Genomic DNA, 27,524 nt, shown 5'->3' with positions numbered 1-27,524 from the left:
TGCCCAACCACGCTGTGGGTGAAGAACCTTTGCCTAATACTCAACCTAAACATCTTTAAGAAGGGAAGTTCCACTTGTCTGGGCACCTGCTTTTGTGTTTCCCATCAGAATTTCCTGTGTTGCAATCTGTGTCTGTCGTCTCTTGCCTTATCACTACGTATCTCTGAAAAGAGTCTGTGGTTGAAAGCAGCAGTAAAATCTTCCTTTATCCTTCTCTCCTTACAGCTGAGCAAAGGATCTCTAAGTCTCTCTCCATCTGGGTAGCTCTCCACTGCACTTTCTCCAGTATGTTGAAGAATTTACCCAGGAAAGGTAACGGGAGACTGCTTACAGAGCTTTGATTGAAATACCTGTGTCCAGTATCTTGCCTGTTGCTGTGACATATAAAGTGATTTTTAACATCATTACAGATCTCAGCTATGGAAAACAAACCATTACTGTCTTTTGTGACAGTCCTGAACCTCTCTGGGTTGACACCCGTGCTACCATACATTTCTGCCTGATTCTGGGCAGTGCAGGAAACATTTTTAGGTGTTAGTATTAGTTAGAGCAGTCTTAGAGCTCCTTTTTTTTTTTGGTTTTGGATAGCAGAAAGGAACTGCTGGAGTAGCAGGTGCACCAAACTCCCCCTCTCCCAATGCCAGCACGTCCCGTCCTTCACCTGATCAGGAAAGCGTTGTGCTCCAGTTCATTTCTCTGACACCCAGGGACTTCCCCAGAAGAATAATTAGATCAGCTCTCTCTTTTATTGTGCTGCTGGAATGGAAGCTAATATTTAGCCACTGTATTTCCTTACCTTTTCATCTCCTTAAAATATGTACAGTCTGAGCAGGAATACTGCCTATGGCTTTTGTTAGCTGAGATACACAAAACCCCCCAATCTCCAGTGGCTTCTAGAGCTTACATAATATCTTCATTAAAATGCCAATCACAGGGTGATGCTAAGAGCCAGATCAGACTGGGATCAGCTTTTTGGGCCATGCTCACTTTTGGACTTTTTGCCTGAGAAATTCCACAGGTTCACATGCTTGATTATGCAATTATTTTCTTGAATTAATTTAAAAATCTTCCCCCATGCCGAGTTCACAGCCCCAAAGCTGATCTTCCTTATGATTTATATTCTGATAGAAAAAGGTTTAGAAAGAGAAATCTGGATTTTTCTCTTAAAAATCTTGGTTGGTAATGAAAAATCTCTGGTATTTTGTGTTTTGCTTTGAGAAGACCAGCAGAGGGGGCCTGAGCCAGAGAGCAAACCCCGTCCCACATTTGTGCTGGAATTGTGAACAATAAGAGTTTAAAACATGCAAAACAAAATCCACTTTAATTTAGTTCTCTGTTAAAACCAAAGAGGAAAACATTGATGAAAATGAAGGGAAAGTAGCTGTCTTAGGGAAACTGCACTATTAAGAGGCTGTCCAAAAAGTAGTACTAATTATTAAAGGGAAAAAGATAATTTGGGGATTAGGAAAGGAATTTTAGTTATCTGATTCTGTCACTGGATAACAGTTACTAAAGGACTGGTTCCCTGAAGTATCTTTTCATGGGTTTTGGGAGACATTCCCTCCGTAAGTTGCTCCATAAATTACCTCTGTATAAGGAGATGAAGGAAAAGAAAATATTTCAGGGCGGGATTCAGAGCAGGCTCCTAATTCATGTTCCTTGGCCACCCCCACGGTGGAGTTTGTTTCTGCTGACAGGTGATCAGGGAGACAAAGCTCTGCAGAATCAGCCTCCGGGAAACCACCTTCCTTTCCTCCTCCTCTGTCTCACAATATTGAAAGCTGCAAGATAGAAAGTTTTCCCTGTTCCGTGTGAGCAGTCCTTTCAGTACTAGTGCACTGAGAGAGTCCACACAGGAAGAAACCCTTCTGGATTCATCACAACAGGTTGAAGTGGAATAAATATTGTATATATTCATACAGAGAAAGAGAGAATTCCAAATGTGGAAAGGGGATGCAAATCTTTCCATTGGATTTGGTGACCTTGAAAACCACCCTAAGATGATGGATGCAAAACAGGGATCTAAGAATCAGAATTTAAAGATCAATGATAATGTCTATCTCTTCTTCACCAGCAGAAGATGATTTGTTCTGTACCAAGAAAGCAAGAAAGCTGTTCTTTTAAAGCAAAATATAGAATCACGGAATGGTTTGGGTTGGAAGGGACATTAAAGGCCATGTAGTCTGTCAGGGACTAGATGCAGGGGCAAGGACACCCAGATCAGGTTGCTCAGAGCTCCACCCAGCCTGGCCTTGAACACTTCCAGGGATGGAACAGCCACAGCTTCTCTGGAAACCTGTGTCAGTGTCTCACCACCCTCACAGGGAAGAAGTTTTTCCTAATGTCTAATCTAACCCTGCCCTCTGTCAGTGTGAAGCCATTCCCCCTTGTCCTGTCACTCCAGGCCCTTGTCCAAAGTCCCTCTCCATCCCTCCTGTAGCCCATTTAGGCACTGGAAGGGGCTCTAATGTCTTCCCAGAGCCTTCTCTTCTCTCTTCTCCAGGCTGAACAGCCCCAACTCTCTCAGCCTGTCTCCATAGCAGAGGTGCTCCAGCCCTCTGATGAAATATTGGCTTTCCCTCACTCTCCAGATATGATTTATTCATATGGCATGGTACATTCAGGTATGTTCTACCCTTACCCATAGCCCTTCCTCTGAGGAAAAATCCTTCATATATTTCTGTCTTGACTTCTTCTAATGTTTCATTCCAATAATCATGAGGAATTATGTAGAAATAATGTCACACAAACAAAGTGCCATTATTGTCAATTCACCTGACCACGTTCCATATTTCTGATATTTATATAAACACAGGTGATTTAGTCACACCTCTTAATGTAAACTAAAGAAAGTACATTATGAAAAGGAAATGGATAATATGACTCAAGGACTCTGGGTTCCATCACTGTCCCATCATAATAAACAAACCTTATCTTCATATAAAGAGAGGCCCATCTCCTGCAGAAAAAGTTGCTTTTTTTTCCTGGATCTCTTGTTTTATTACTTCTCTGAGTAAAAGTGCTTTTAATGTCAATACATAGAAAGAGAAGTCAAAGTAATGGGGTCTAGATGAACATGCAGAGCTCAGGCAGAGCTGAATAGAGTTGACCCTTATGTGAAGGACACATCTGGGTCTCTTAAGTCACATTTGAATATCCAGTTAGGCCGGGGAGAGAGACTTGATGTGCAGGAGCTCTTTGTCTGGAGGCAAACGTTGTCCTTTAAAAGCAGTGTGCCCCCTATTAAACAGATACAGTTAATGCAGGTGCCAGTGAAGGCTCACGGAGCACTTTGCAAACAAAAACCAAAGCCAAGCAGTTTATAATCAAATTGAAAAATCATGGATGTGAAATTGGGAAGAAGGGCAGGGCCAAGCGTAGCTGCAGGTGGCAGGGATCACTGCAGAGTGATCCAGTTTTACAGCTCCAAACAAAAGGGTCACCCCAGGTACAAAGTGGAAAATGGCTCTTGCTTCTTATTTTGAGGAAATCCTGTCTAGGGAATGCCACAAGAAGTCACCAACAACCAGGAATCATCTACTTCTGTGTCTGAAGATGCTCCTATTTTTGTTCTGGCTGTCTGAATAAGCCTTGTTTTGCCACTGTGTATTTTTATATTATTATCATTATTTTGCATTTTTCTATGATGCTCTGTTGTAATCAGATGTTTTCCTATATATTTTTTTTTCTGAAGGAGGAAACAGTGAGGTGTAGGGAGGAGAGAGGAGGAGAGAATGATTTACTCACAGTTACATCACTTTAACTTATGGTTTGCATAACTAAACAGTCACAAAGACTTGTATAACCATCTTTGCTATGCCTTTGCTAGTAAGTAAAATGATCTATGGACTTTCTAGTCCTGAGACCAACTGGACTGACCTGGCTTGTGTGTGTAGCTGATGTCCCTCAGACATACCCCACATTCCTTGGGCTGGTGTTTGTGTGCAAAGCCATACCATGAACCACGATGACAGATCGAAAGCATGGATGATCAGATGCCAGTGTTCGACTCCATGCCTTGGCCCTGTTTGACTGACTGGTATAGATGCAGCTTATTCTAGCAAAAAAAGAGCAATTTCTCTGGCTTACCTTCTATTGCTTGGGAACAGGTTGTAGTAAACTGTAAAGCAGTGGCCAGGGAGCAGTGCTGACAGTTATATTTACTGCTGTAAAAATGGATAGAAGGCACAGTAGTTCAGCTTGTTCTATTTGTTCAAACTGGAGAAGGGAAGGCTTCAGGGAGGCCTTAGAGCACCTTCCAGTGCCTAAAGGGGCTCCAAGAGAGCTGGAGAGGGACTTTGGACAAGGGCCTGGAGTGACAGGACAAGGAGGAATGGCTTTAAGCTGACAGAAGGCAGAGTTAGATTAGGTCTTAGGAAGAAATTCTTTACTCTGAGGGTGGTGAGGCCCTGCCACAGGTTGTCCAGAGAAGCCATGGATGACTCATCCCTGAGAGTGTTCAAGGCCAGGCTGGATGTGGCTCTGAGAAACTTGGTCTAGTGGAAGGTCTCCCTGTCCATGGCAGGGGGGTTGGAACTGGGTGGTTTTGAAAGTCCCTTCCAACCCAAACCATTGTGTGATTCTATGATAATTGGAATTAGACTTCGAGTTTTAACTTGATGGGAGCTCACACAGAAAAGTTTAACTAAACAAACTGAAATGAAATGGATGCAAGTCATAAGTAACAATAAAGAATGATTTGAAGGAAGAAAAGATGGAAGTTATTTCCTTCAAGTCTCTGAATTGCCTGAGAAAGGCAGCAGGCAGAAGGGGCTATGTGTGAAACAACATGGAGATGGAACAACATACTAAAAGCAACAGGAACAATTTCACTGACATAGTGTCAACAGAATTGTACCTCAAATCAGTGTCAGATCACAATGATTGCCACATTTAAAAGGCACAAATGGATGTCCCTTAACTAAGATACACTTTTAGGTTTTCAGTAAATGCTATTACAAAAGAGACAACACTTCCTTAAATAAGAATTTGCAGTTAAACCAGGTATAAAATAAAAACTACAGAAAGAAGGTACATACCCACTGTCTGATCAGACAGATGGATGTAAGAAGTATTTTTGGCACTCTGTTACATTTACATGGGTCTGTCTTTGCCTGGATGTGTGTTTATGTCTCCTCTTCTAGAAACATGAAACCATATGGCACAGGTAATGTTCTGAAGCTGAGAGCCTGGAGGCATGGCCTTACTTTACTCATCATTCATTTTATGACAGATTCTCCCAAAAGTTTTGTTTTCATAAACTAAGCAAAGAGCTTTTCTCCTTATAAACTATTCTGTTGTGCTCACAGTGAAAGAGAAAATACAGGAACAGGGAATACAGTGCTGCTCTACTTACTGCAATTCATTTTAGTGTTATTGTACCCTCATAAATAATTTAGTGAAGTAAGAGCATTTATCAAATCTATGTTTTACACAGACACTGAAATAATCTCAGATAATTGCACTGGAGCTTTATTTGCTCTAACATGGATCAAAGAAATTGCAGCACAGTACTGTGGAAAATACTTACACCCAATGCTCTCACAATACTATTAGCAGGGCTGGCAGCAAGTCATGTGAGGCCCACTTTGTGAACATTCCAAGAGGAAGCACCTCACCCATAAATCTGTGAAAATGTACTCATTTTATAGAATCATAGGATCACAGAATGGTTTGGGTTGGATCTTAAAGATCTTCTCTTTCCAACCCCCCCTGCCATGGCCATCTACCTTTCACTAGACCAAGTTGATCCAAGCCCCATCCAAGCTGGCCTTGAACACTTCCAGGGATGGGGCAGCCACAGCTTCTCTGGGCAACCTGTGCCAGGGCCTCACCACCCTCACAGTCAAGAATTTCTTCCCAATATCTAATCTAAACCTGCCTTCTGTCAGTTTAATACTGTTGTCCTTTGTCCTGTCACTACTTGTCTTGTAACATGTCTGACTTCATGTTTCTTAAAAGCCCCTTTACATATTAAAAGACCACAATAAAGTCTCCCCGGAGCCTTCTCTTCTCCAGGCTGAACAACTGCAACTGTCTCAGCCTTTTGCCATAGCAGAGGTGCTCCAGCCCTCTGTTCATTTTCATGGCCCTCCTCTGAACTGCTCCAACAGTTCCACATCTTTTTTTCCCAGGAACTCTGTATCTGGACACAGTACTTCAGGTGGGGTCTCAGTAGTGCAGAGTAGAGGGGGAGTGTGGGCTGCAAGCTCACATTGCCAGCTCATGTCCAATTTTTCATCCATCAGTATCCCCAAATCTTTCTCTGCAGGACAGCTCTCAGTCCTTCCATCCTCCAGTTCCTCTTCTGCACAAGGTCTTCTCAATACCGCACAGCTGGAGCAAAATATAAATACAGAGAAAGAGCAATCCAATCAAATATTTATTTCTGCCATATTGCCTTAGAGACAGAAGGCAGCTTATCTTGCTTTTATTTACACTAATTGTGTCAATATAATTAGTGTAACTCTTGAGAATAAGGCACGTTATCATATTGTGTGCCGACTTTAATTGTTCTGTTATCTGCTGCCACCGAGGAAACACGGGAACCTCAGCAAGGGTCACAGCAGGGTGTGGAGCAAGACTGTGACCTCCCACATTAGCAACTGTTTGTGATTTTGTTTTCAGAGCCTTGTACTTCAGCTTTGCATTGGCTCTTGCACTTCCCAACCGCGGTTAAGTCCTTTGTGCAGATACTGGGATATGTTTGCTGAACTCCAAAGTGCTCTCTGCATCAGCCACAGGGCAAAGTGCAACAGAACTGTCATTCATTCTGCTGATGTTCAGGTTGACCTTGGTTGGCTTTTAAAAACTGTTAGCAGCAATGGCCTCTTCAGAAAGTGAAAATTAACTTCTCATGTGGAAACTAAGTTCAGGCATTAAAAGGAGAAATATTTTTTGTTTTCCTTGGGAATTCAGACATTAGTCAAATCCAAGGGCTTTGTTATGATGTGATCCTTTAAGAGGTCATAGGATCATAGAATCGTTAAGGTTGGAAAAGACCTCCAAGATCTTCAAGTCGAACCTTTGACTGATCACCACCTTGTCAACTAAACCACGGCACTGAGTGCCATGTCCAGTTGTTTCTTGAACACTTCCAGGGATGGTGACTCCACCACTTCCCTGGGCACCAGCTCCCCTGGTGCGGTTGAGTCCGTGTACTCTCGTCCTGTCACTTGTTATCTGGGAGAAGAGACTGACTCCCATCTGGCTACAACCTCCTATCTGGGAGTTGTAGAGAGTGATGAGGTCCCCCCTGAGCCTCCTTTTCTCCAGGCTAAATCCCCCAAGCTCTCTCAGCTGCTCCTCATACAACTTACTCTCTAGACTCTTCTCCACTGTTGCCCTTCTCTGGATTTGCTCCAGCACCTCAATGTCTTTCTTGCAGTGAAGGGCCCAGAACTGGACACAGCACTTGAGGTGTGGCCTCACCAGCACAGTACAAGGGGACAATCACTTCCCTGGTCCTGCTGGCTCCACTATTGCTGATAAAGGCCAGGATGCCATTGGCCTTCTTGGGCAGATGTTCCACTTTGCTTTGGTATTTCATGAAACAGCTCTTCTCTAAGTAGTTACTGTCCCTGAAGCAACAAAAAGAGTTTATATTACTGTCCACACTCAATGTTGAACTTCAGCAAGGAAGGCCAGAGCACTGCTGGCCATAAAGGTTGGACTGGAAGTGGCAGGAATGATTATGAGTTACCCTTTTCATAAAACCATGGAATCACAGAACGGTTTGGGTTAGAAGGGATCTTAAAGATCATCTCATTCCAAAACCCCTGGCATGGGCAGGGACACCTTCCACTAGACCAGGTTGCTCCATCCAACTTGGCCTTGAACACTTCCAGAGATGGGACATCCACAGCTCCTCTGGGCAACCTATGCCAGTGCCTCACTTACCCTCACAGGGAAGAATTTAATCCTAATACCTAATCTAAACCTACCTGCTTTCATTTTAAGGCAATTCGTCTTGTCCTATCACTGCAAGCCCTTGCAAAAAGTCCCTGTCCAGCCTCCTTTTTGCATCTGTACCTCCTGTTATGAAAGACTTTGGTACATCAAAGCAGTAAGAACGGCGTTTTTCCCCTCTGCACACAAGCACCGGTAAGTGAAGAGCTGTAGATGAGTGATGTGATGTCCACAGACGTCGCAGCCCATGTTTTTTAGCACTCGTGAGTATCCACCAACACGGATTTTTGAGCCTGGAGGTTAAATCCAAGGTGTGCAGTATTGGGTCCATGTGAGAACTAGGTTTGCGTTCACAGGTGGCAGAGCAGGAGGCACATCCAGGGGCGGCATTCCCGCAGGAACCTGGAAAGCCTGTGGTCTGTGACAGGGGCCAGGGGTGGCTGCAGGTGGGTTGGAAGCCCCCGTGGGGAGATTAATCGCCACGGGGTTCCTCAAGGGACAGCCACGGGGCTTTCCAGGAAAACGGCCAGTTTCTTTTATCTTCGAACATGGGTGTTTGAAACACCAGTGTCTGACCTCCGAGCACCAGTGTCTGATCCCCGAGCACCAGTGTCTGATCCCCGAACACCGGCGCCAAGCCCCGCAGGCCGCCCCGGTGCCCGGCGGGCAGCGCTGTTTACCCCGGGGGGAGGCCGGGCAGCCCCCGCTCGCCTGGGGGCACGGCGGGGAGGGGAAAACAGAGCGCCCCGCTCCCCAGAGCCCGACCTTCACCCCGCGGCCACACGCGCGGGCTCTGCCCTGCAAACCCCGCGCTTATGGCCGCAGCCTTGACCGCGCCAGCGGCCCGGCCGGCAGCGCCTCCCGCCTCTGAGGGAACACAGCGATGGTGGAAGGGAGGGCTCGGCAGTGGAAGGGAGGCGGGAGGCGGGCAGGAGGCCGGCGCTGGCGGCGGGCGGCGGGGGCGGCTCCCGATAAAGGGGCGCCCCGGGCGGGCGGGCTGTGGCCGCGGCTGAGGCGATGGCGTGCACGCTGTGCCTGGTGCTGGCGGGCGGGGCCCTCCTGGCGCTGCTGCTGCAGCTGCTGCGCTGGCTGCGGGCCGACGGGGACCTCACGCTGCTGTGGGCCGAGTGGCGGGGGAAGAAGCCAGGTAATGCCGCCCCCGCCTGCAGCCTCCGGGGCGCGGGGGAGAGCGGGGCGGCCGCGCCGCGGTGTGGCCGGGGCCGGGCGGGCGGGCGGCGCTGCTGCTCTGAGGTGGCGGCAGCGTGTGGGGAGTCCCCAGAGAGCTGCCGCTGCTCGGTGGCACCAACCCTCGCCGGCTGTCCCGTGGGCTTATCCAGAAAAATACCACAAATTTACCTGCCCCTATGCCTGGATAAGACCTCCCGTGGCGATAAAGCAGCTTCCCTAAAAGCCGCGCCGCGGCGTCCGTGGCGTCCCCGCGGGTCCGTGGCGGGGGCTGGAGAGTTTGCCCCAAAAGTTGCTTGTTTTGGACAGTTTCTGGGCAGGTTCCCAGTCCCGGCACGGGCCCGCGGGGAGCCCGTGGAGCGGGGGTGGTGTCGAGGGGAGGGTTGGGAAGGGGACGGGCGTGCCCGGGGCGTGCGGCGGCTTCGTCGTCTGTTTTAGCTTCTGCTTCGTCTTGTCCTGACATCTCCAAGCAAGCAGGTCTCGGTTTCGCAGGGGTGTTGAAAGTGTTTACTGCGAAGTAAACATGAATATTAATGTTGGGTTTAAAGGGGTTTCCTCTTCCGAGGATTGTGCCCTGAGCGGTGCCAGGGACCAGCCCCACGCGATGCTCTCGGGGGCTGTACATGTTTCTGTACGGTGCTGCCTTTGTCACCCGTGGGTACGAAAGTTCGATGAAATGCTGCCAAAACAGGGACTTTCAATTCTCGCTCTTGAGGAATTATGTTCTTCAAGTGTTGATCTTTCTAATCCGACTGCAACTCTTCCCACTTCTGCACAAAAATCTTCGGAAATCATAGGCTTTGTTTGCTTAATAGAGGCTTTTTTTCAGAAAAGCCATAAATTTCTGGATATCCCCCCTCAGCCTAGCCAGCAGTGGTGATTTGGGGCTGCTGTGAGCTGCTGGGTGTGGGTGGTTGAGGTGGAAGCAGGGAGTGGAGGCAGAAGCTGATCCAAAAGAGGGACGCTATAAGATGTCCCACGTGGAAGTTGAAACTGGTTGTTGGGTTGAGATAGGGAGATAGGACTGCATCAAATGAAGGTGGATCGGGAATGATGGAGTAAGGTTTGGCTTGGGACTGCGATTTGGTGGTGGGTGGTGGTGCAGGTGAAATTTGGCATTAGGAATGGCTTGAGAGAGGAGAAGGACAAACTCGTTGAAACATCCCTGTGTTTTGCTTTCAGTAGAAGGCTACTGCAAATGTGCATGCTTTTCTGTTCTCATTATGTGGACTAGCACAAGTAATAAAGCTCTAAAAATTACTAAATTTAAATCAGTGTGAACAATCTTGTGTAACTTTGGATATGCATCCCAAGGTTTTATACGAACTCCATCAGGAAGATAGTTCCCTTGCTGTAAGAAAACTACAAAAAATCTTCATGTGTGGACTTTGCCATGAGTCTTTCCATGACCTTTACAGAGAAACAAGATAAATCCTGACTAGTACAACCAGAATTGAAGCTCCATCCTGAGGGATCTACGTGCAGTGCACATCAAGGTGTAGGAGCTCTCAGGTAGACAGCATTACTGAATGTAGCCTTGAGAATTATTGGAAGCCTGGAAAGCTTTTAAGTAGTGTCTAAAAGTTACCATATAAAGAGCAATGTAGTCATTTTTTGATGGAGTTGTTTCAACATGTAATACAAGAAGAATCAGGCAGAAATTTGACTACGTAAGAGGTGAGCTGTGCTTTGGCACCCCACCCTACCCCCAGCCTCAGTGCTTGTAAGTAAGTAAAATACACAGCTGAAATGGTACCATTTGGGAAATCAGGCAGGAGAACAGAAGTGACAAACACTGGAAAAGATGTTAATTTAAATAAATTTCTCTTACTCATCCCGATATTGTGCATGTAATGTAGTGTGTCTACATAAATTACGTGTGGATCCCATAAAAAACCCCTTGATTTTTAGTTAAAACTGTTGTTAGAGCTGTCACTCTTGCAGTCATTATATTGTGTTATCACTTCTACAATATTATTATAGATGTTGAAGTTTTTGGACATGAAAATATTTGGCAGAAAGCAGACTGATCTCTTATATTTCTTGTGCTGTAAACTGTAATTACAGAGAAAGGCTTCAAAGTAGGTAGGACTGGTTCCATTTCAGTGATTCAATTCTATAGAGAAAATCGACTTCTGGATTTTTTTTATTGGCAGATGCTGGATTGCTTCCCACCTTCTGAGTATGTTTGTGGTCAGGAGAGAAGGATTTCTGGGTACCTTTCCTTGTGTGTTGTGTTTCCTTAGCTGGACAACAGTCACTCTAAACCCTGTGCTTTTTACAGGCAGCCCTGTGTTATCAAGTTAAGGGGGATCCGTTTATGTATGAAAGCCTACTCCTAAATTTGGGGATAATGGTGTGGTTCTTTAGGTCTGTGGGGAGGATGTTCTGCTGTAAACTTCCCCACCTCAAATATTTTTCCTGAATGAAATGACATGGCAGCCTTGTGCTATAAGTGCTATACAATGTTTGAAAAAAAACCTCTAAATAGAGCTACAGACCCACCTTTTGGATTACTTGCAGTGTGACTCTGTCTGACCTTTCATTTGTTATGCCTGGTAACACAGTAGTTAATGGTTAGTAATAGTATAATCTGCTTTTATTTTTTAATTTCGCACGGTTAATTTTTAAACTTACTTCCAGTAACAACAGGACACTTACTCTGGAGCAATCTGATGGTTTGATACTTGTTCTGCACCAGGATTTGAGGTTTTCCATTATGGTAACTCTCAGTAGCTCAGTGCTGGGTAACTCAGCGCTGGGGAATTGGTGGAAAACTTGCCTTATCTCAGTTAATTATTCTGTTCACAGAACAAGATCCTGAATAACTGCTGTGAAGCTGCCCAAGACAGGTTGGGAACTGGGAAACTAAGGGGTAGGAGGAAGCGGATTTGTTTTCAGTAGCAAGAGGAATGAGTGTGGTAAGCAGGGCTGAAAGTATGTCCATGTGTTGTTTTGTTCATGTAGTGTTTGTCTACTTGTGTTTTCTTGTCATTAGTTCAATGAATTGGGAATATATTGGAATAAAACTGTAGCAAAAGGGTGTGAATAAGCTTTACAGGCAGCAGCCATTTGGTATAATGATGAATACAGTGGATATTCCTACAACTTCAGCAATATCTCTTTCCATAACCTTAGAATACATCTCTCCTTTGGGAAGTGACTGTTGTTGCTGTTGTTAGTGTTTTTAGAAACAAACAAAAAACCAAACCACAAAAGCTTGTTTTTCCAAGGGATTTTTCTTTGGCTAAAATACAGTCAGCTTAAAAAAAAGACAAATACTGCCAGTCCCACAAAGTCAAGCTGAGCTCTGACAGTCAGTCTTGAGTGCTCTTGTCAAAAGAGCAGAAGGTTTTGGTGCTGATGTCTTCGTGGGTTTTTTGTCACTAAGACTCCAAAAGTAGAAATTTGAAATGCAGTGTGGTGTAGAGAAAACCAGGAAATGAATCCCTGGAGTAAGCAGGAAGTAAAAGCAGTGCCAGCCACCAGCTGCAGTGAAAAAGAAGTACTTTTGCTAAATTAAGTGATGGGTGAGTTTCAGCTTAAAAAGCTGAATAATGCTACTGTGGCCCTTTTCAGAGTGGAACTGGCCTAAGGTCTCAGGAACTGCTTTTGGCTCTGCTGTTTGAATTATGCCATGACATCTTATTGGTTGGCAAGATGTTGAAATACTCCAAGAACTTGAGAAAGAGAAGGAGGAGCTCCTGTCAGCAGTGCTCTGAGTGAGACAGATCTTCCCCAAGACTACTATTCACTAAAACTGATCTTGGAGAACACAAGTGTCAGGCAATGGTACATTCTGGAAAGTGCTGTGATATTAGTGAGTGATCATTCATCCTTAAATCATGTTCTAGAATTAAATGGGTGATTTTCAGCCATCTGTTGTATTTGATGGTTTTGGATATATGTCTGGAAAGCTAAGCCTTTTCCCAGTACCCAGGTGTACCATGGAGTGGGAATGATTGTAAACAAGGGGGAACAGGCCTATCAGCAAAGGAGTAAGAGGAGTAAGATGTTCTTATTTTTACTGCAGGTTAAAAAAGCATGTCAGGGCAGGAACTGTGACTACATGGGGAATTCACACATGAACTTACACCTCAGGAACTCTGTGTGCTGTGCTTTGGCCAGTGCAGGAACTAACCTGCATCAGATACAAAACAAAGTGAATTAACACCCATTTGGGTTTTTATGATCTGCTGTCTTTGTTCAGAGGATTCTGTTCTGTCAGCAGTTACTTAGGAACGTTATTGGGATGAAACATTATTTGGAAGGGTTTGCTTAGGCTTTTCTTTGGATTTGCAATACAGTAACTGTTTCCTGTCACTTCCAAGAATTCTCTTTTCCCTTTTCCTCTGAAGCTCTGTTTGATGAGGTTAGTGGAGCTGCTATGTGTGGATGGCTTGCAGAAATGCAATCAAATTTCTTCCATCAGGTAAATAATCCATGTTTATTCAGATTACCCTTGGGACAAAGTTCAAATGGCAACAGGACAACTATGAACAATTTCACAACTTCATGTGACTAAAAAATAAAGAAGTCAGGATTTTGTAATGCCCTCAAACTGGAGCATATCTCTTAAAAACAGTATCAGAATTCTTGAAAACAGTATCAGATTGTACTCCTGCAGTGAGTTAGATGTTTATCCTGGCATTGGCAATGTGTAAACTGCTGTCTTGATTCCTTTGACAGAAAATGAGCTGCGTGGCAAAGTTGTCTGGGTGACAGGAGCTTCAAGTGGAATTGGAGAAGAACTGACTTACCAGCTGGCAAAGATAGGAGCCCTGCTTGCCATCTCTGCAAGAAGGGAGGATGAGCTGGAGAGAGTGAAAAAGAAATGCCTTGGTAAGTACAACTTACTACTTTATGCAAACAGCTCCACTCTTGCTGTGGTGGAATTGCCACAGAAACACTAACCCACATGTCACAGGAATAAATTTAATGGTGAAAGTCAGCTTTGTACAGAGCTTCACTGTACCTTTGAAGCTGGTATTTTCTTTTTTTGAGTGAGAAGCCTTTATGTGGACTTGCATTACAAGTTCCTTCATAAGCCTCTAAAAATCTCCTTATCAACTGCAAGTGGTCTTGCAAGACACTAGATTAAGAAATGCAGTAAGTACTGTGGGGAATGGAGGAAACAATCTCAGGGGTATCATCCTGTAAAGAACCAAACCATGTGGGTGCACCCTGCTGAGAAATCTTTCTTCAGGTTTGTGTGTGTTACAGGCAGAGCAATGACTGAGTTTGCTCTTTAGAACAGGAACGAGTAGAAATGTTCAGTAGAAGTTGTTCTAAGAATGTGCAAGAAAAAGGATCTCCTGTGGATCAAAAGGGACAAATGTGAAGTGGAATGTTTAACTATTCCATTTATCTTTCATATGCCTGTGGAGTCAGTAGTCTGGTTTCATTTCTCCTGTTTCTCTTTTTCCCTCCTGTTTTCTGTTTTGGCAGCGAGAGGGATATACAGTTAATTCACACTGACAGAGGTTTTGAACATGGTTAATGTTACACCTCTTTCAGGCTGTTTATCCTCTACAGCTCAGGATGGAGTGTTTTATAGGGAATCTGTTATCACACCAGCAGTTCCTTCCTAGTAATGTTGATAGAATGTCTACAGTCTACTTGGAACGTGTGCTAAGGAACACTGAAATGTTTTTCTTGGGTTAGCACCTAAACATTTCTAGAAAGCTAAAAGCTGCAGCAGCCTACTCAGAAAATCTCTCAAGGAACTTTCAAAAATGCACAACTCCTTAGTTTTGTTTACTGATGGTTCCAAAAAGCAGCCACTTAGAGGTTTACATTTAAAAAGAATCAGAGGAGGTGTGATGACAGGGTGTCAGTCGTGACAGAATGTCAGTGCTGTGTTTAGTGGTCAGGAGAAGTCTGCAACTACATCTGCATCTGTGGCTGTTTGTTATCATTGCAAAACTGATAACACAAGATAGGCTGGCAGGAGCTCTAATCCTGGATAGGCATTTTCAGGAAATACTTGTATGAGAGGGTTATGTATCAAGGGAATATTCAGAAATATTATTTCAATTCACGAGCACCAAGAGTACAGACTTATCTGAGATGATTTCTGCTTCTGCCAACTTTTAAGTGACCCCGTGAATGTCTGAGCTGTGCTGTGTATGAGCTTTAAAGTCTTGTGTAGCCCTGTGCTTTGCAAATATTTGCTGCTAAACTTTTAACTAAAGGTCTGATTAGTAGGAATACTGGAAACTCTTCAGTAACACAGAAACAAAACAAGAGCATGAAGTGATAGAACAAGGGGGGATGGCTTTAATTTGACAGAGGACATGTTTAGATTAGATATTTGGAAGAAATTATTCCCTGGCACAGGTTGCCCAGAGAAACTGTGGCTGCCCCATCCCTGGAAGTGTTCAAGGCCAGGTTTGGTGGGGCTTGGAGCAACCTGATCTGGTGGAAGGTGTCCCTGCCAGTGGCAGAGGATTGGAACTGGATGGTCTTTAAGGTCCCTTCCAACCCAAATCATTCTCTACAATTCTATGACAGTTACTTCATGTTTTCTATCTCCAGCCTTCCAGTAGTGGAAGAGAGTAATTGAACACACTTCACTCTCATCCTTTGCTTCTCAAGGCCACATAAATCCAGCTACTACCCCTTTCCTTGACCATCTTAGTGGCCCTATTCTACACTATCTCCGGTGTATGTGTATTTGTTTTGAACTAGGGGGGGTCCAAAACTGGACACAGTGCTTCAGATACAGTCTGAGAATGCTGTGTAGAGGCTCTTAAAAATCACTTTCCCTCAGTCTGCTTTTGTTTGTGCAGTCCATTAGCATTTGTAATTGCCAGAACCAATTGCTGACTTACTCTCAGCTTGCTCAGGACCTCAGGTCTTGTTTGGGGAGCTGATCTGTAACCAGCTGGATGTTGGCCTGCAGTACTGCAGAGCATTGTGCTGACCCAGGTGGGAAGTTTGGCATTTGACTTTATTGAGCTTAATGAAGTTTGTCAGACTGTTCTTAGGGCTTGTAAGATGCCTCTCCATGGCAATCCTGCTCTGCAGCAGAGCAACTGCTCCTCTGACCTTGATGTTAACTGAAAATTTTCTCAAAACCTGTGTTTTGTCCCATCATCTGGTTCATTAATGAAGATGCTAAAATATATTGATCAGGGAGAGATACCACAGATCACAAAAAGCAATTAAGTTGATCAGGCAGCATGTGGCCATGCTAGATCCATGCAGATTTTCCCATGTACCTACTTCTCCTTCATGTACTTGGAAATTGCTTTCAGGAGGAATTGCCACATAACTTTCCCAAGGGCTGGGGTTAGGCTGCGTGACACTTCATTTTCTCCAGTCACTGGGGAGTTACTGCACTGACCAAGGACCTTCCAAAGACGAGTGATATCAGTCAGCTCTTGTAACTCTCAGATGTATATATTGTCCTGCTTATATGTTCAGTTTGTCCCTAATTTGTCTTCCTCTGACTCTGTTAGTATTTATTTCCCCCAGAGTTTAGCCTCAGGAGTGTGGGAGACTTGAGAGGAGATCTTGCCAGAGAAGACTAAGGCAAAGAAGGCAATAAGTACCTGACATTTTTCTGTGCCCCTCCTCACTTCCCCCTCCCCATCCCTGCTCAGCAGTGAGCTCAGTGTCTTTGGTTTCCTTTCTGTTGCTGCTGTGCCTGTGAAGCCTTTGTTGCCTTTCAGTTCCTCGCCAGTTGCAACTCCACCTGGTTGTTGATCTTCCTGATTCCATCCCTGCATGCTTGGGCAGTGGGTCCATGTGCTTCCTGGGTGGCTTGTCCCTGCTTCCACCTGTGTGTTTTCTCTTTGCAGTTGAGTTTAAGACCGTTCTGCAAGGTTTGAGCAGCGTGGGGTGGATTATTCACATGTAACATCAACGTGAATTTGGCTGAATTATGGGGCATAATTGGAGCTAATGGGCTGTGACATGGCTGCTGGAGAGGCTGTACACAGCAGCAACTGAACTGGGTGTCAGAAACAAGCACATATGTCTTGTTCAAAATGTAGTGACACCACCCTGTGATACAGGTTTATGCATTCTACACTGCCTAAAAGCTGAGGGACAGAGAGAAGGAAAGCCCTGTAAGAGCTATGGTAATACCTGTTGAGTCATGCATATGCCAACTCACCACTTCATTGCACTTGTGCAGGAGGGAGAGAAAACAACTTGTATAACTTACAAGGCTCCTGCAAATGGCTCCTCTGTTTCCCCCAACCACTCTCTGCAACATGAGCTGAATTTTATCAGAAATGTTGGAGGCTGCTTTCTCTCAAAACCCCTAAAAAGAATACAAGTAACTGGGATGTTTCCTGACTTGACAAAGCTCAAATATGATTTAAATATGGATAGGCCAAATGGGTGACAGGCAATCTGTAAGTTCAAGAATTGTGCAGTAATGGAGGTTGGGGAATGGACCCCAGGAGATCACATGGATCAGCCTCTGCTAAAAGCTCAACTTCTGTGTAATGGCATCACACAAGGGAGAAATAAAAGAAGAGGAAATGCTGAAGAGCTGGAAAACACTACACTGAGCAATAGTGTTTATCATGTTATGAGAAACTGAGGTCTGGGGTTCACATGTATGGAAAAGAGTCGTTGATCTGAAACCTGAACAATGAACTCTGAACTAAGGTCTCCCACTTGGGACCAAGTGTTTTTCTGGGTGTCATTATTGTTCCCTTAAACACATCAGTTTGGTAGCAGGCAAAAAAAGGCAGTGGAATGTTGGGGGTTATTAGTAAAAGCAACGAAGAACATCATTCTGGCAGTGTATAAACTGGGACGTGCCCATGCCTTTGGCACTGAGCACAGTGCTGTGCCCAGCCAGAAAAAAAAATGGGATGAGTGTCTCTTCCTCTGCTCTTTTCTTTCTCCTCTGTGCAGTTTTTGTGGCTGGGTTGAGTGTGTGGTCTTGTTAATCCAAGGCAGAAACACTCCACACCCCGACAGGTTTCAGCCCTGCAAATCTGCTTGAGGCAGCGTGAGGTGAAGATGTGTCTCTGAGAGGGCAGCTTAAACTACATGGATTTTACTGCTGTATTTCTGGAAGAAACTGAAGGGAAAATACACATGGAGGGGTTGGAGGGAGCAATAAATGGAAATACTTGTAGCGTTAAACCAGACAGATGGGTTTGTTTTAACCAGTGGCTTAAGTACTAATGACCTTTGAACAGAGGCAACTGGTGGATTTAAGTAACCTCTTTATTTCTTCATCACTGTTAAGACAAAGTCTAACCTTCCTTGTGTGTGCAAGAAGTAGTAAATAAAAAATCAAGGCCTGAGGTTGTCTGTAGAGTTCAGCTGCTTAAAGGGGAGCAGGTACACTTAGCTGTGGCTGGGAAATAATTTAGAAACAAAAATGGCACTATCAAACTAATATAAATAAAACAAAAAAATCATGCTCTGTGTAGTTAAAAAAGGCGGAAGTGACGAAGATTTTGTTTTTGTGAGTCATCTGTCCTGAACCCCCAGGGTAACAAATCAGTGCTCAGGAAATGCTTTCTATGGAAAAGGTCAGTTGTTCTGAAGAGACAGTGGTAGAAGCACTCAACATGAGGGCTGGAACTTGGTGGCAGCTGACTTTTATTTCAGGAGACGGATATGTTAAAACTGCCAGTTAAACAAAACCCTCCTGCTTCCTCCAGTAATGCCCCAATAATCCAGCTCCTCTGGACTTTGCCTCATAGCTACTCAGGTATGCATGCTGTGTTTTGGCTCTAAATTGTAGTAGTCCTGTTATCAGGAATAAACGTGCTTGACCTGTTAACATCCAAGCAGAATGTCAGGGCTGCCAGTGTGCTGTGCTTCTGATTGGCTCAGAGAAAAATTTGGATGCACATTACTCCCAACTGTTGCAATTTATTTGGAGAATTGATTTGTCTGTGTGGAGCTGCACAAGCCTGTTTTGATAAAGTCCAAGCTTTTCATGTACAAAAGCATAATGATGAGAAAAGAAGGACCTGGTAGGAACAGGTTAGAAATGGATTCTTCGTGGAGATAAAAATGAAAACAAAGCAAGCATTTAGCTTCCAACTTGGTGTTACAGTTTCTTGGTGTCTTTTTCGTGAAAATGTGGTGTGTAAAAGCATGTTACATTTCCCACAGTTGTTACATTAGCAGTCTCTTACTGGTTCCCATTCACTCCATGGTTGTTTTTAGAGATCAGCAGCTTGAGTGAAAAAGATATTCTTGTTCTGCGTCTTGACCTGACTGACAGATCCTCTCATGAAGCTGCAACCAACAGTGTTCTTAAGCATTTTGGCAAGGTAAGGCATGCTTCTGGGGTTAAACTGCTTTTTCTTCTCTACCTCCTAGACCTGCATTTGTGTTCTTATTCTACTTTTATTTTATTATATGATAAGTTCACTGGTGTCTACATCTTTATTCAGTATCAATGTTAAACTTGCCAAAAAGTCCTTGAATTTTTATCCCTTCTGTTGCTTGCTTCTGGGTTTCAGCAGGCTTTGCAGAGATGCGACAACAAACAAATAATCCCTGGGCATAACTAAAAACTAATTTGGTGTCACTGAGTTGGCTGAGGAAGCACGAGAGCCAAAGGAAATAAGTTATATTAATTTGTCTTTATCTTTCCCAAGATTGATGTTTTGGTCAACAATGGAGGACGCTCCCAGCGCTCCTTGTTTGTGGATACAAACCTGGATGTCTACAATGCCATCATAGAACTCAATTACCTAGGTACAATCTCTTTAACAAAGTATGTCCTGAATCACATGATCCAGAGGAAAAGAGGAAAGATTGTTACTGTGAGCAGTGTGATGGGTATCATGGGAGCTCCTCTTGCCACTGGGTACTGTGCCAGCAAGCACGCTCTGCAGGTAAGTTAAATTTTGGAAGTTAATTAAGTCTTGCTGTGTAATAGACCAGCATCAGTGCTATGGCAAAGGACTATTCTGTGCAGAAAACACAAATCTCCCAAGAAATTAAACACAGCATCCTCAGGTATTGAAAGTCCTGAAATTAATTTGCTCTGAAATGCAAAATAGCTCCCAGTATAGATCTATTTTCTGACTAGAATTCAAGTGCCATCTTAGTTGGTTCTTAACCACTACCTGGGTAAAATTCCACTGTGAAACACAAGACCTTGGCCCTCAGATGAGGGAATACCTAAAGAGGAGGATTATTCTGTATAGAAGTTCTCCACTCAGTGAAGGAGGAAAAATCACCAGTGAGAGTTTTAAGACTACAGGAAATCTTTAGGACAGTAAAGTGAGAAGAGTGAGTGGTAAAGCAAACTACTCAGGGAAAGGAGAATTTTTGATCCATCTGGGAATATCTGAACAAATCTTCCCAACAGTTCTAAATGTTGTTCTGGTGTGAAGAACTGGCAGCTCACAGTGTCCTAGGAAGCTTCTTCTGCCTAACACTTAACTTTCAGTATTGCTTGGAAGGGGTTTTTGAAAGTAGCGTCACTTGAGTGGAAAAACATAAAAGAGGAGCTCAGAAGAGTATCTGCCTGTATAGTTGAGGAATCATTTGTTTAACTGGTAAATTTGTTTAGACATATTTGTCTTTCACCACTGTTTGTCTTCCTGCTAATGTACATTTTGGCCTCAGTAAAACAAACTTCAGCTGTGCTCAGTGGTGGTTTAAATAAGTGGCACCTTCGCCCTCCCTGCTGCATTTAAGCACGTCAACAGAGTAAATAACTGCTTAAGCTGGGGGATCAATATCTTTTTGATGATTTGACTAACAACAACAAAAATGTAACAAGTGGCTGACGCTGCAAAGCCAGGTGAAAGAATGAAGGTGTAGGCAATGGTGACAGGTCTCTGCTGACAAAAAGTTTTCACTTAGTGGTGGGGAGGGATCTGCTGCTCTTCACTGGTGTAGCAGTGCTGAAATTGCCCATTAGAGACCAACTTTTGGGTTAAGCCTAGTAGATTTAAATTAGAAGAATGCAGTGATCAGAAGCCTGGATCCCCTTCATGCTCCTTTATTTATTAAATGTTCTTTTGGTTGAATTCTCTCTGGGTGTGGTGCAGTAGGGCTAAGCATGGCTAATTAATTGCAGAGCACAAGGAATTCATGTGCTGCTTTAAAAATACTTGGAATTCTGAATCTCATGTTAAGATTGAGAGCGTGGACAGAGCTTTAAAGAGAGAGATTTCTAAAATTAATTAAAATACGCTCTCTGAACTGCTTATATCTTCATTAGCTTCTTCCTCTGCTCAATAACCAGACCAGGCTTTAACCTCCATTCTTGTTTTTTTCACAGTAATTCTACAAATACCAATTGCAGGTTTTGAAACTTGTTATTTGCAGCATAGATTTCAAAAAGACACTGTCTGAGAGTCTCTCCTGGTCTGGAGCTAAGGCTAAGTGTGGGCAGGAAGCCCCCAAAAACTAGGAAAAGCTTTTTTTTTGAATATTGAACTTCACCAGTACAGTTCAGGTAAGGGAAGTCTGCAAGAGTGGCAGCCCTCTTCAGATAGCACTGTAGCCCATTTCTGATGGTCACCAAGAAGATATCACAGAATATTCTGAGTTGGAAGGGACCCACAAAGCTGGAGAGAAGGGAGGGGAAAAATAAGACAAAGCCTAAAGTGATGCTTTTCCTGTTGTGTTTTCCCAGCATGTATCCACCTGTATTTTAAGACCTTCTTGAAATGAAGGTTGCATTTTGGTCACCAGTTATTAAGTATGTGAGCCTGTCTGACGTGAATTCATCTGTTCTGGTTTATTGGTTTGGTTTTGGTCTTTTTAATTCATGCCTTGGAGTCCGTCACAGCTGACACCCTTAATGCTGCAATCTTAATCATACTTTTTGTGGAAAAGTCCCTCCTTTTGCTGGTTTTGTTTTGTTTTTGTTTTTGTTTTTTTTTAAATTCTTTTAAATGGCAGCTGGAGGAGGAAGGAAGGAAGGAATTCTGCTTAGAATTAGAATTTGTTCTTGAAACAATCACGCTTTGATTCATGCCAACTGGAATTCTTCATAACAATGTTCTAGTGATGAAATTATCCTTTGTTTCAATGCTGTAAGAGTGTGAGTTGAGTCCATGGGAGTCTGCATCTGACTGAAGCAGTTTCTCTCTTGGTGAGATGATGCTCATGGAGATCCCGTGCCATTCATCCAGTTGTAATTTGTCTAATTGGTGGCACGTGGAGTGGATCAGAGTGGCCTTCAAAGTGTCCCTTCATCAGGAACTTGCCTAATAAGTCCATGGACTGCACTGAGCAGCAAAAACTCCTCTTTTTGTTCAGTTCTCTGGTCATTAGTGGAATTTGTAAATGTTTCTGTCATAGGAGTCATTTCAGCCTTGCCTTCTTCAGCATCTTCTGGGATTTGTTCACCAAGCTGGAAAGGCCCAGGGGTGGCTGGGAGCAGCTCCTGTCCCACACACCCTGTGTCTGTGTGGCAGAGCTGGCTGCAGTCTGGGCTTGGTGGAGACACTCAGGTTCTTCCTCTTGCACTTGAGTTCCTTTACAGCTCCCAAATCTGGGTCTGTCCCTGCCTGAATTCAAAGAGGGCAACTGCTTTTCTTTCTTAGGAATTTAAAGCTTGTCTTCTGGGAGGAAGTGGAGGAATTTCTTACCAGCTATCTTTGGATATCAAAGATAAGTGTTGGAATTAGAGAGCATGTGCAAACTGTATATAGAGCCTCCAGAGGGGACTGAGTACATGTAAGATTCTGGTTTTCACAGCTGTGTTGGTGCCACATCTGAAGGTGCTCAGTGGGCTGGAGGAGGCTCCTCTCAGGGCAGGAGGTAATCCAAGGGAGGGCCTGGCTTTTTAATCCAAAAAATCTGGGTGGCTGGCAGATTCCTGTGGTCCAGCAGCAGATTTCTGGGCACATAAGTGTCTTTAACTTTAGAACTTGGTCCTCTCCAGGCTTTGCTACCATGCTGTGAAGGAAGGTCTGACACCAGCTCTGGGGCCTGCAGGTACTTACGACTTTAAATATGCTGTCAGGGTTTTTAGGGAACTGAACTGCAAAGCCTGTGTGCAATCCATAAACTGGAATTAGCCACCAGCAATTGGGAAATTGGAGCTCATGTTCTTGGTCAGAGTGTGCAAGAGCTTCTGTGCCTTGTCCCAGCTGATGCTTCTGTGTCATCACAGCCTCGTATCTGGCTGGTTTTAGCCCTGTATTGCTACTCAGTGAGGAGCTCTGGGTCAGCCAGCCCTCTTCCCAAGCTGGAGGGGAGTACAAGTGATAACATTTTACTACAGTGGGAGTTTATCAGCCTGTGCTCACTCTCTGTCTCTCTTGTGACACAAAATTTCATGTTGGAATAAATACAGGGAACTGCTACTAAGCAGGCCAAAGATAAGACATGATGGGGTGTTGACTAAATCATCATTACTTGACCAGTGCCTGACCAGTGCCCTCCAGAATTGCTCGTGTTTCCCATAACAGTTGCCATGTAAATGTGAAATGCTACCCAGATTCAGAAAACTTGTATCCTGTTAGCTTAAAGAAAAGAAGTACTTGCAGTTTTTGTAATTACAGTTTAACTTGGATACACTGGTGTCATATTCCTGAGCTGAAATAAGATTTATGTCTGTGTGGATGCAGATTTCAAAGTTTGCAGTGAATTCAGTGGTGCAGAACTGCCCCCTCTAAATTTGTCAGGGTGCACCTTTGACTTGCTGTGCTGAAAAGTTTTCCTCCTCCTCTTACATAAAACCAGCCACTTACTCAGTAAAGCCACTTAACCGATAGAAACCATATAAAACCTTTAATCTCACCACAAAGAGCAAATCATCTAGAAAAGGTAATTTCCATGATATTGTAGTTCTTAGAATTGGTGGCATTTCCACTATTGAATAGCAAAGCTCGTCCTCAGTACAGGGACAGCAGAATCCAGATGTAGTTCAGCAAAATTGTCCTTGTCTTCCCAAATACACAATGCACTGCACACTGGTTTGTATGTCAATGTCTGTAATTGCTGATAAAATGTTAAATTAGCCATTGGTAGTGGAAAGTCAAAGAAAGTAGTAGGAATTTTAGTGGAATACTGTTAAATTTTTACAGCATGAATTAGTATGAAAAGATGTAGTCAGTTAAACCTTGCAAAAACATGGTAAAAGGAAGATTTCATTATATTCTTTTCTTCTAGGGATTTTTTAATTCCCTACGGACTGAGCTGACTGACTACCCTGAGATCAGTATCATCAACATCTGCCCAGGGCCTGTGCAGTCCAAGATTATCCAAAATGTCTTTACAGAGAATCTTGCAAAGGTAAGAACTCAGTTCTGTTGTTATAAATCCAACTTTTGCTGCAGGGGCAGTGATCCTCTCATGGTTTTCTTTTCTTTTTCTCCTCCCAGCAAACACTGACCTCATCTTTTTACCAAGAAGTGCTTTGAGTGGTACAGAACTGTCAAGTCTGTATGATAAAAAAAAAAAAATTGAGTTTGATAATTGTTTTATGCCTTCTCTCTTCCAACACATACAACCCAAGTCTGGTAAAATTTACTGTACAGCCACTGTGCTGCAGTTCTGGGGGAAAGTCCAGGCTTTTCTGGACACAGCTCTGCCTGCAGAACACTGTCCTTGGGCACAGGTAGGGTTTTGTTTGCCCTGGTCACGCTGTGCCCTGGTGGGTGACGCTGCTGCTGGCACAGCCCCAGCTCAGCTGACAGGAGCTGTGCATTCCTTTCCTGTTAGGGATTGTTCCAGGAGGAAAAGCAAAACCTTCCAACTGCACAATGGCTTTTAATAAAGGCTGTCCTAACAAAGCAGCTGGCAAAAAATTGCCACTGTGATACATCAAACTGTAATCTGCCCTAAATTCAATCACTCTGAAGCTCAGGATAACCCACCAGTGAGAGGGAGGGGTTCTCCCATTGCTGAATCCAGTTCTGGAAGGATTTTTGGCTTGCAAAGCTTGATAATTGCGTGAAAGAAAAGATGTACTCTTTGAGCAATGGGGAAGGCTTGCAAAACACATTCCTCAGATTTCAGCGTGGCAGAAGACCAGGGAGGAAGAGCAAATCTAGACCAGAACTGCTTTTGCCCTGGGAAACAAGAACAGATTGCTAGAGCAGTGTGTTTGTGCTGCAGTGAAATGTGTGTAAGGTCACAGGGGTGGTTTATGTTCACTAAGTGATACATGGGGACAAGACCTGGGGTAGACATCCCTGCTCCAAGGCAGCCTCCTGCTTTTCCCTTGGCTGAGATTGCCCATGGAGGGAGAGTTGGCAGGAATATTTAAGTTAATGGGGAATGTGTCCTCATCAACCAACTTGATTACTGAGTAACTTGTAGCATAGCAGGGGGCAGAAAGCTGGGAATGCTCCCATTTCCCACGGGGTGTTCCCATTTCCTGGAGCTGCAGGAATGGGGGTAACCTGTTCCAATATTCTGTGTCACCATCCAGTAGAAGCTGTGCTGAAGCAGGGCAGAACTTGGAGATCCATTTTTTTTTTTTTTTTTAAACCTTTGACCCATCAATCAAGGCATTAATTAAAAGGGTGCTTTAATTAAGCCAAAGGAAGGTGGGAAGTGTTCCCACAGTGAAGACCAGCCCCAGCCTCTGCCGTGCTGGCTGGGGAGGCTGGGAGGAGTATGCCTGTCACACAGAGCTTGGCCTGTGTCATTCCCTGGGATCCAGCTCTAATCCCTGCTCGCCCTCTCTCCCGCCCAGTCCCTGGAGAGCAGCGGTGACCAGTCCCACAAGATGCCCACGGACCGGTGTGCGCGGCTCACCCTGGTGAGCACGGCCAACGACCTGAAGGAGGCCTGGATCAGCGACCACCCCTACCTGGCCGTGTGCTACCTGTGGCAGTACGCGCCCACCTGGGCCTGGTGGCTCATGAACAGGATGGGCAAGAGGAGGATACAGAACTTCAAGAGTGGAGTGGTAAGTGCTGACTGACTCTTTTCACCAAGGGAACGTTGGGATTGCATTTTGGATCCGTTCCTGGTTGGTTTGTTTGTTTGTTTTTTTTCCTCCTCGCTTCCATAGCAGCTGATGCCTGGGCAGAGTCCATCCCTGCAGCCTGCTGGTGTAGAGTTACACGGTGTGGTCACAGCACAGCAAAGTCAGCACATCTTGTAGTGCCCCAGGCCTTGCTCTGATCTCCATCACGTGGGCTGCAAGTTCAGGACTCACCATTAACGCAGAGTTATAAGTCACTGGCGTTAATTGTTTAATGCAGCTTGGAATTAGGACTGTGGAAAAAATCTCCCTTGAGTTGTGTCTAGTTTTTGTGTCAGGCACGTAACCTGAGCACCTCCCAGGAGGGTGTTACACAGTGCTATTGTCTGTCAGGGCTCTTCACCCACACTGGCAGCCCCGGGGTACAGATGTGCTGCCTTCTGTCCCTGCAGTACTGCTTGGGAGATGCTATTTATTATTACTCTGTTTTTGTTGAACTTAGCACAAAACCCCCCCGCATTAAAAGTACTCCAAAAGCAGGAAATGCAAAAATGAAACTTCCTACTTCCACAGTGTAACTGCCCCCTGTCACAAGCTCTTTCAAAGAAAAAAACACTGTGAGTGAAGAACTTTAACACAGCAGAAGGTGGGGGGTGAAATACTGATTTAATGTCTTCTCCCTTCAGGATGCTGATGCCTCTTACACAAGAAAGAAGAAATAAGGATGGGCCTGTACGACATTGTGCTGTTCTTGTGCTAAGGCTGAGAAACTTTTCATACTGTGTGACTGCAAGCACCAGCTTTTTTTTTTTTTTTGTTATATCTTTATCATCCTGTATCTTGACAAATCTATCAAGCTGATGCCACACTTGACTAAATAAAAATCTCTTTCTAAACACACCTGTTTCATGTCAAAATTCCCACGGGCTGAATTTTTAAGCTTACAAGCATTGAGACACATGAGAGGCTGGGCTGCTGTGATGCTGTTTTTCTGCTGCTATGACATTGGCAAATACCTGGTGAGCAGCCTAAAAATTATATACCCCAGGCTCCTGTTTCCCTCACTTTCATTCCTAATTCTTGTTGAGCAAAAAACCAAATGTCTAGTCTGTGCTTGTAAAGTGTTCCTTGAGGAAAATGTGTATTGAAGTTCTGAAACAATGTTTAGAAGTTACCTAATCTTTGGGTCTTGGCACCCCTCCAGGGTCCACAGGCCTCAGTCCTGTGGCTTTTGGTGAAGACAAACAGTGGATGGGGCAGTGGGGAAGGGAGGGAGCAATGCTGTTCTTGCAACCCATTTTAGGCAGTGCTTAGCCCTGTGCTAAACCTGGCACTTGTTAAAACTACAGAGCAGCAGGAGAGAGGAGCGGGGAATGTTCCTGCAGCAGGACAGCCTCTGGCACTTACAGTGTGAAAGAGAAGCTGGATTCTAGTTCCTGTACAGAGCAGAGGCCAATCTCAGCAGCACTGGTGGTGCATTGGGCAGCGGCAGCAGCCATGCGGAAGCAAGAACTGCACTTTTAAAATGCACTGACACCTAATTCAGCCCTTGGCTAAGTTACCACTCTTCTGCATTGGTTAACTCACCTGC

The 27,524-nt window shown here is 44.4% G+C and overlaps 1 protein-coding gene across 1 annotated transcript; it reads left to right on the top strand.

The window, feature by feature from the left end:
* Nucleotides 1–8,899: 8,899 nt before the first annotated feature.
* Nucleotides 8,900–26,831, top strand: DHRS7 (dehydrogenase/reductase 7). Its single transcript, XM_027711771.2, has 7 exons — nucleotides 8,900–9,055; nucleotides 13,783–13,935; nucleotides 19,246–19,352; nucleotides 19,683–19,922; nucleotides 24,169–24,291; nucleotides 25,700–25,915; nucleotides 26,620–26,831. The coding sequence occupies exons 1-7, from the start codon at nucleotides 8,926–8,928 to the stop codon at nucleotides 26,653–26,655; spliced, it is 1,005 nt and encodes a 334-aa protein (XP_027567572.1). The 5' UTR covers nucleotides 8,900–8,925; the 3' UTR covers nucleotides 26,656–26,831.
* The last annotated feature ends 693 nt before the right edge of the window (nucleotides 26,832–27,524 follow it).

The sequence above is a fragment of the Pipra filicauda genome, unplaced genomic scaffold, assembly GCF_003945595.2.
Source record: "Pipra filicauda isolate LSUMZ 115617 unplaced genomic scaffold, ASM394559v2 scaffold304_size882533_pilon, whole genome shotgun sequence".
In the NCBI taxonomy this organism is placed as follows: domain Eukaryota; kingdom Metazoa; phylum Chordata; class Aves; order Passeriformes; family Pipridae; genus Pipra; species Pipra filicauda.
This window is presented reverse-complemented; position numbering and strand designations above follow the sequence as displayed.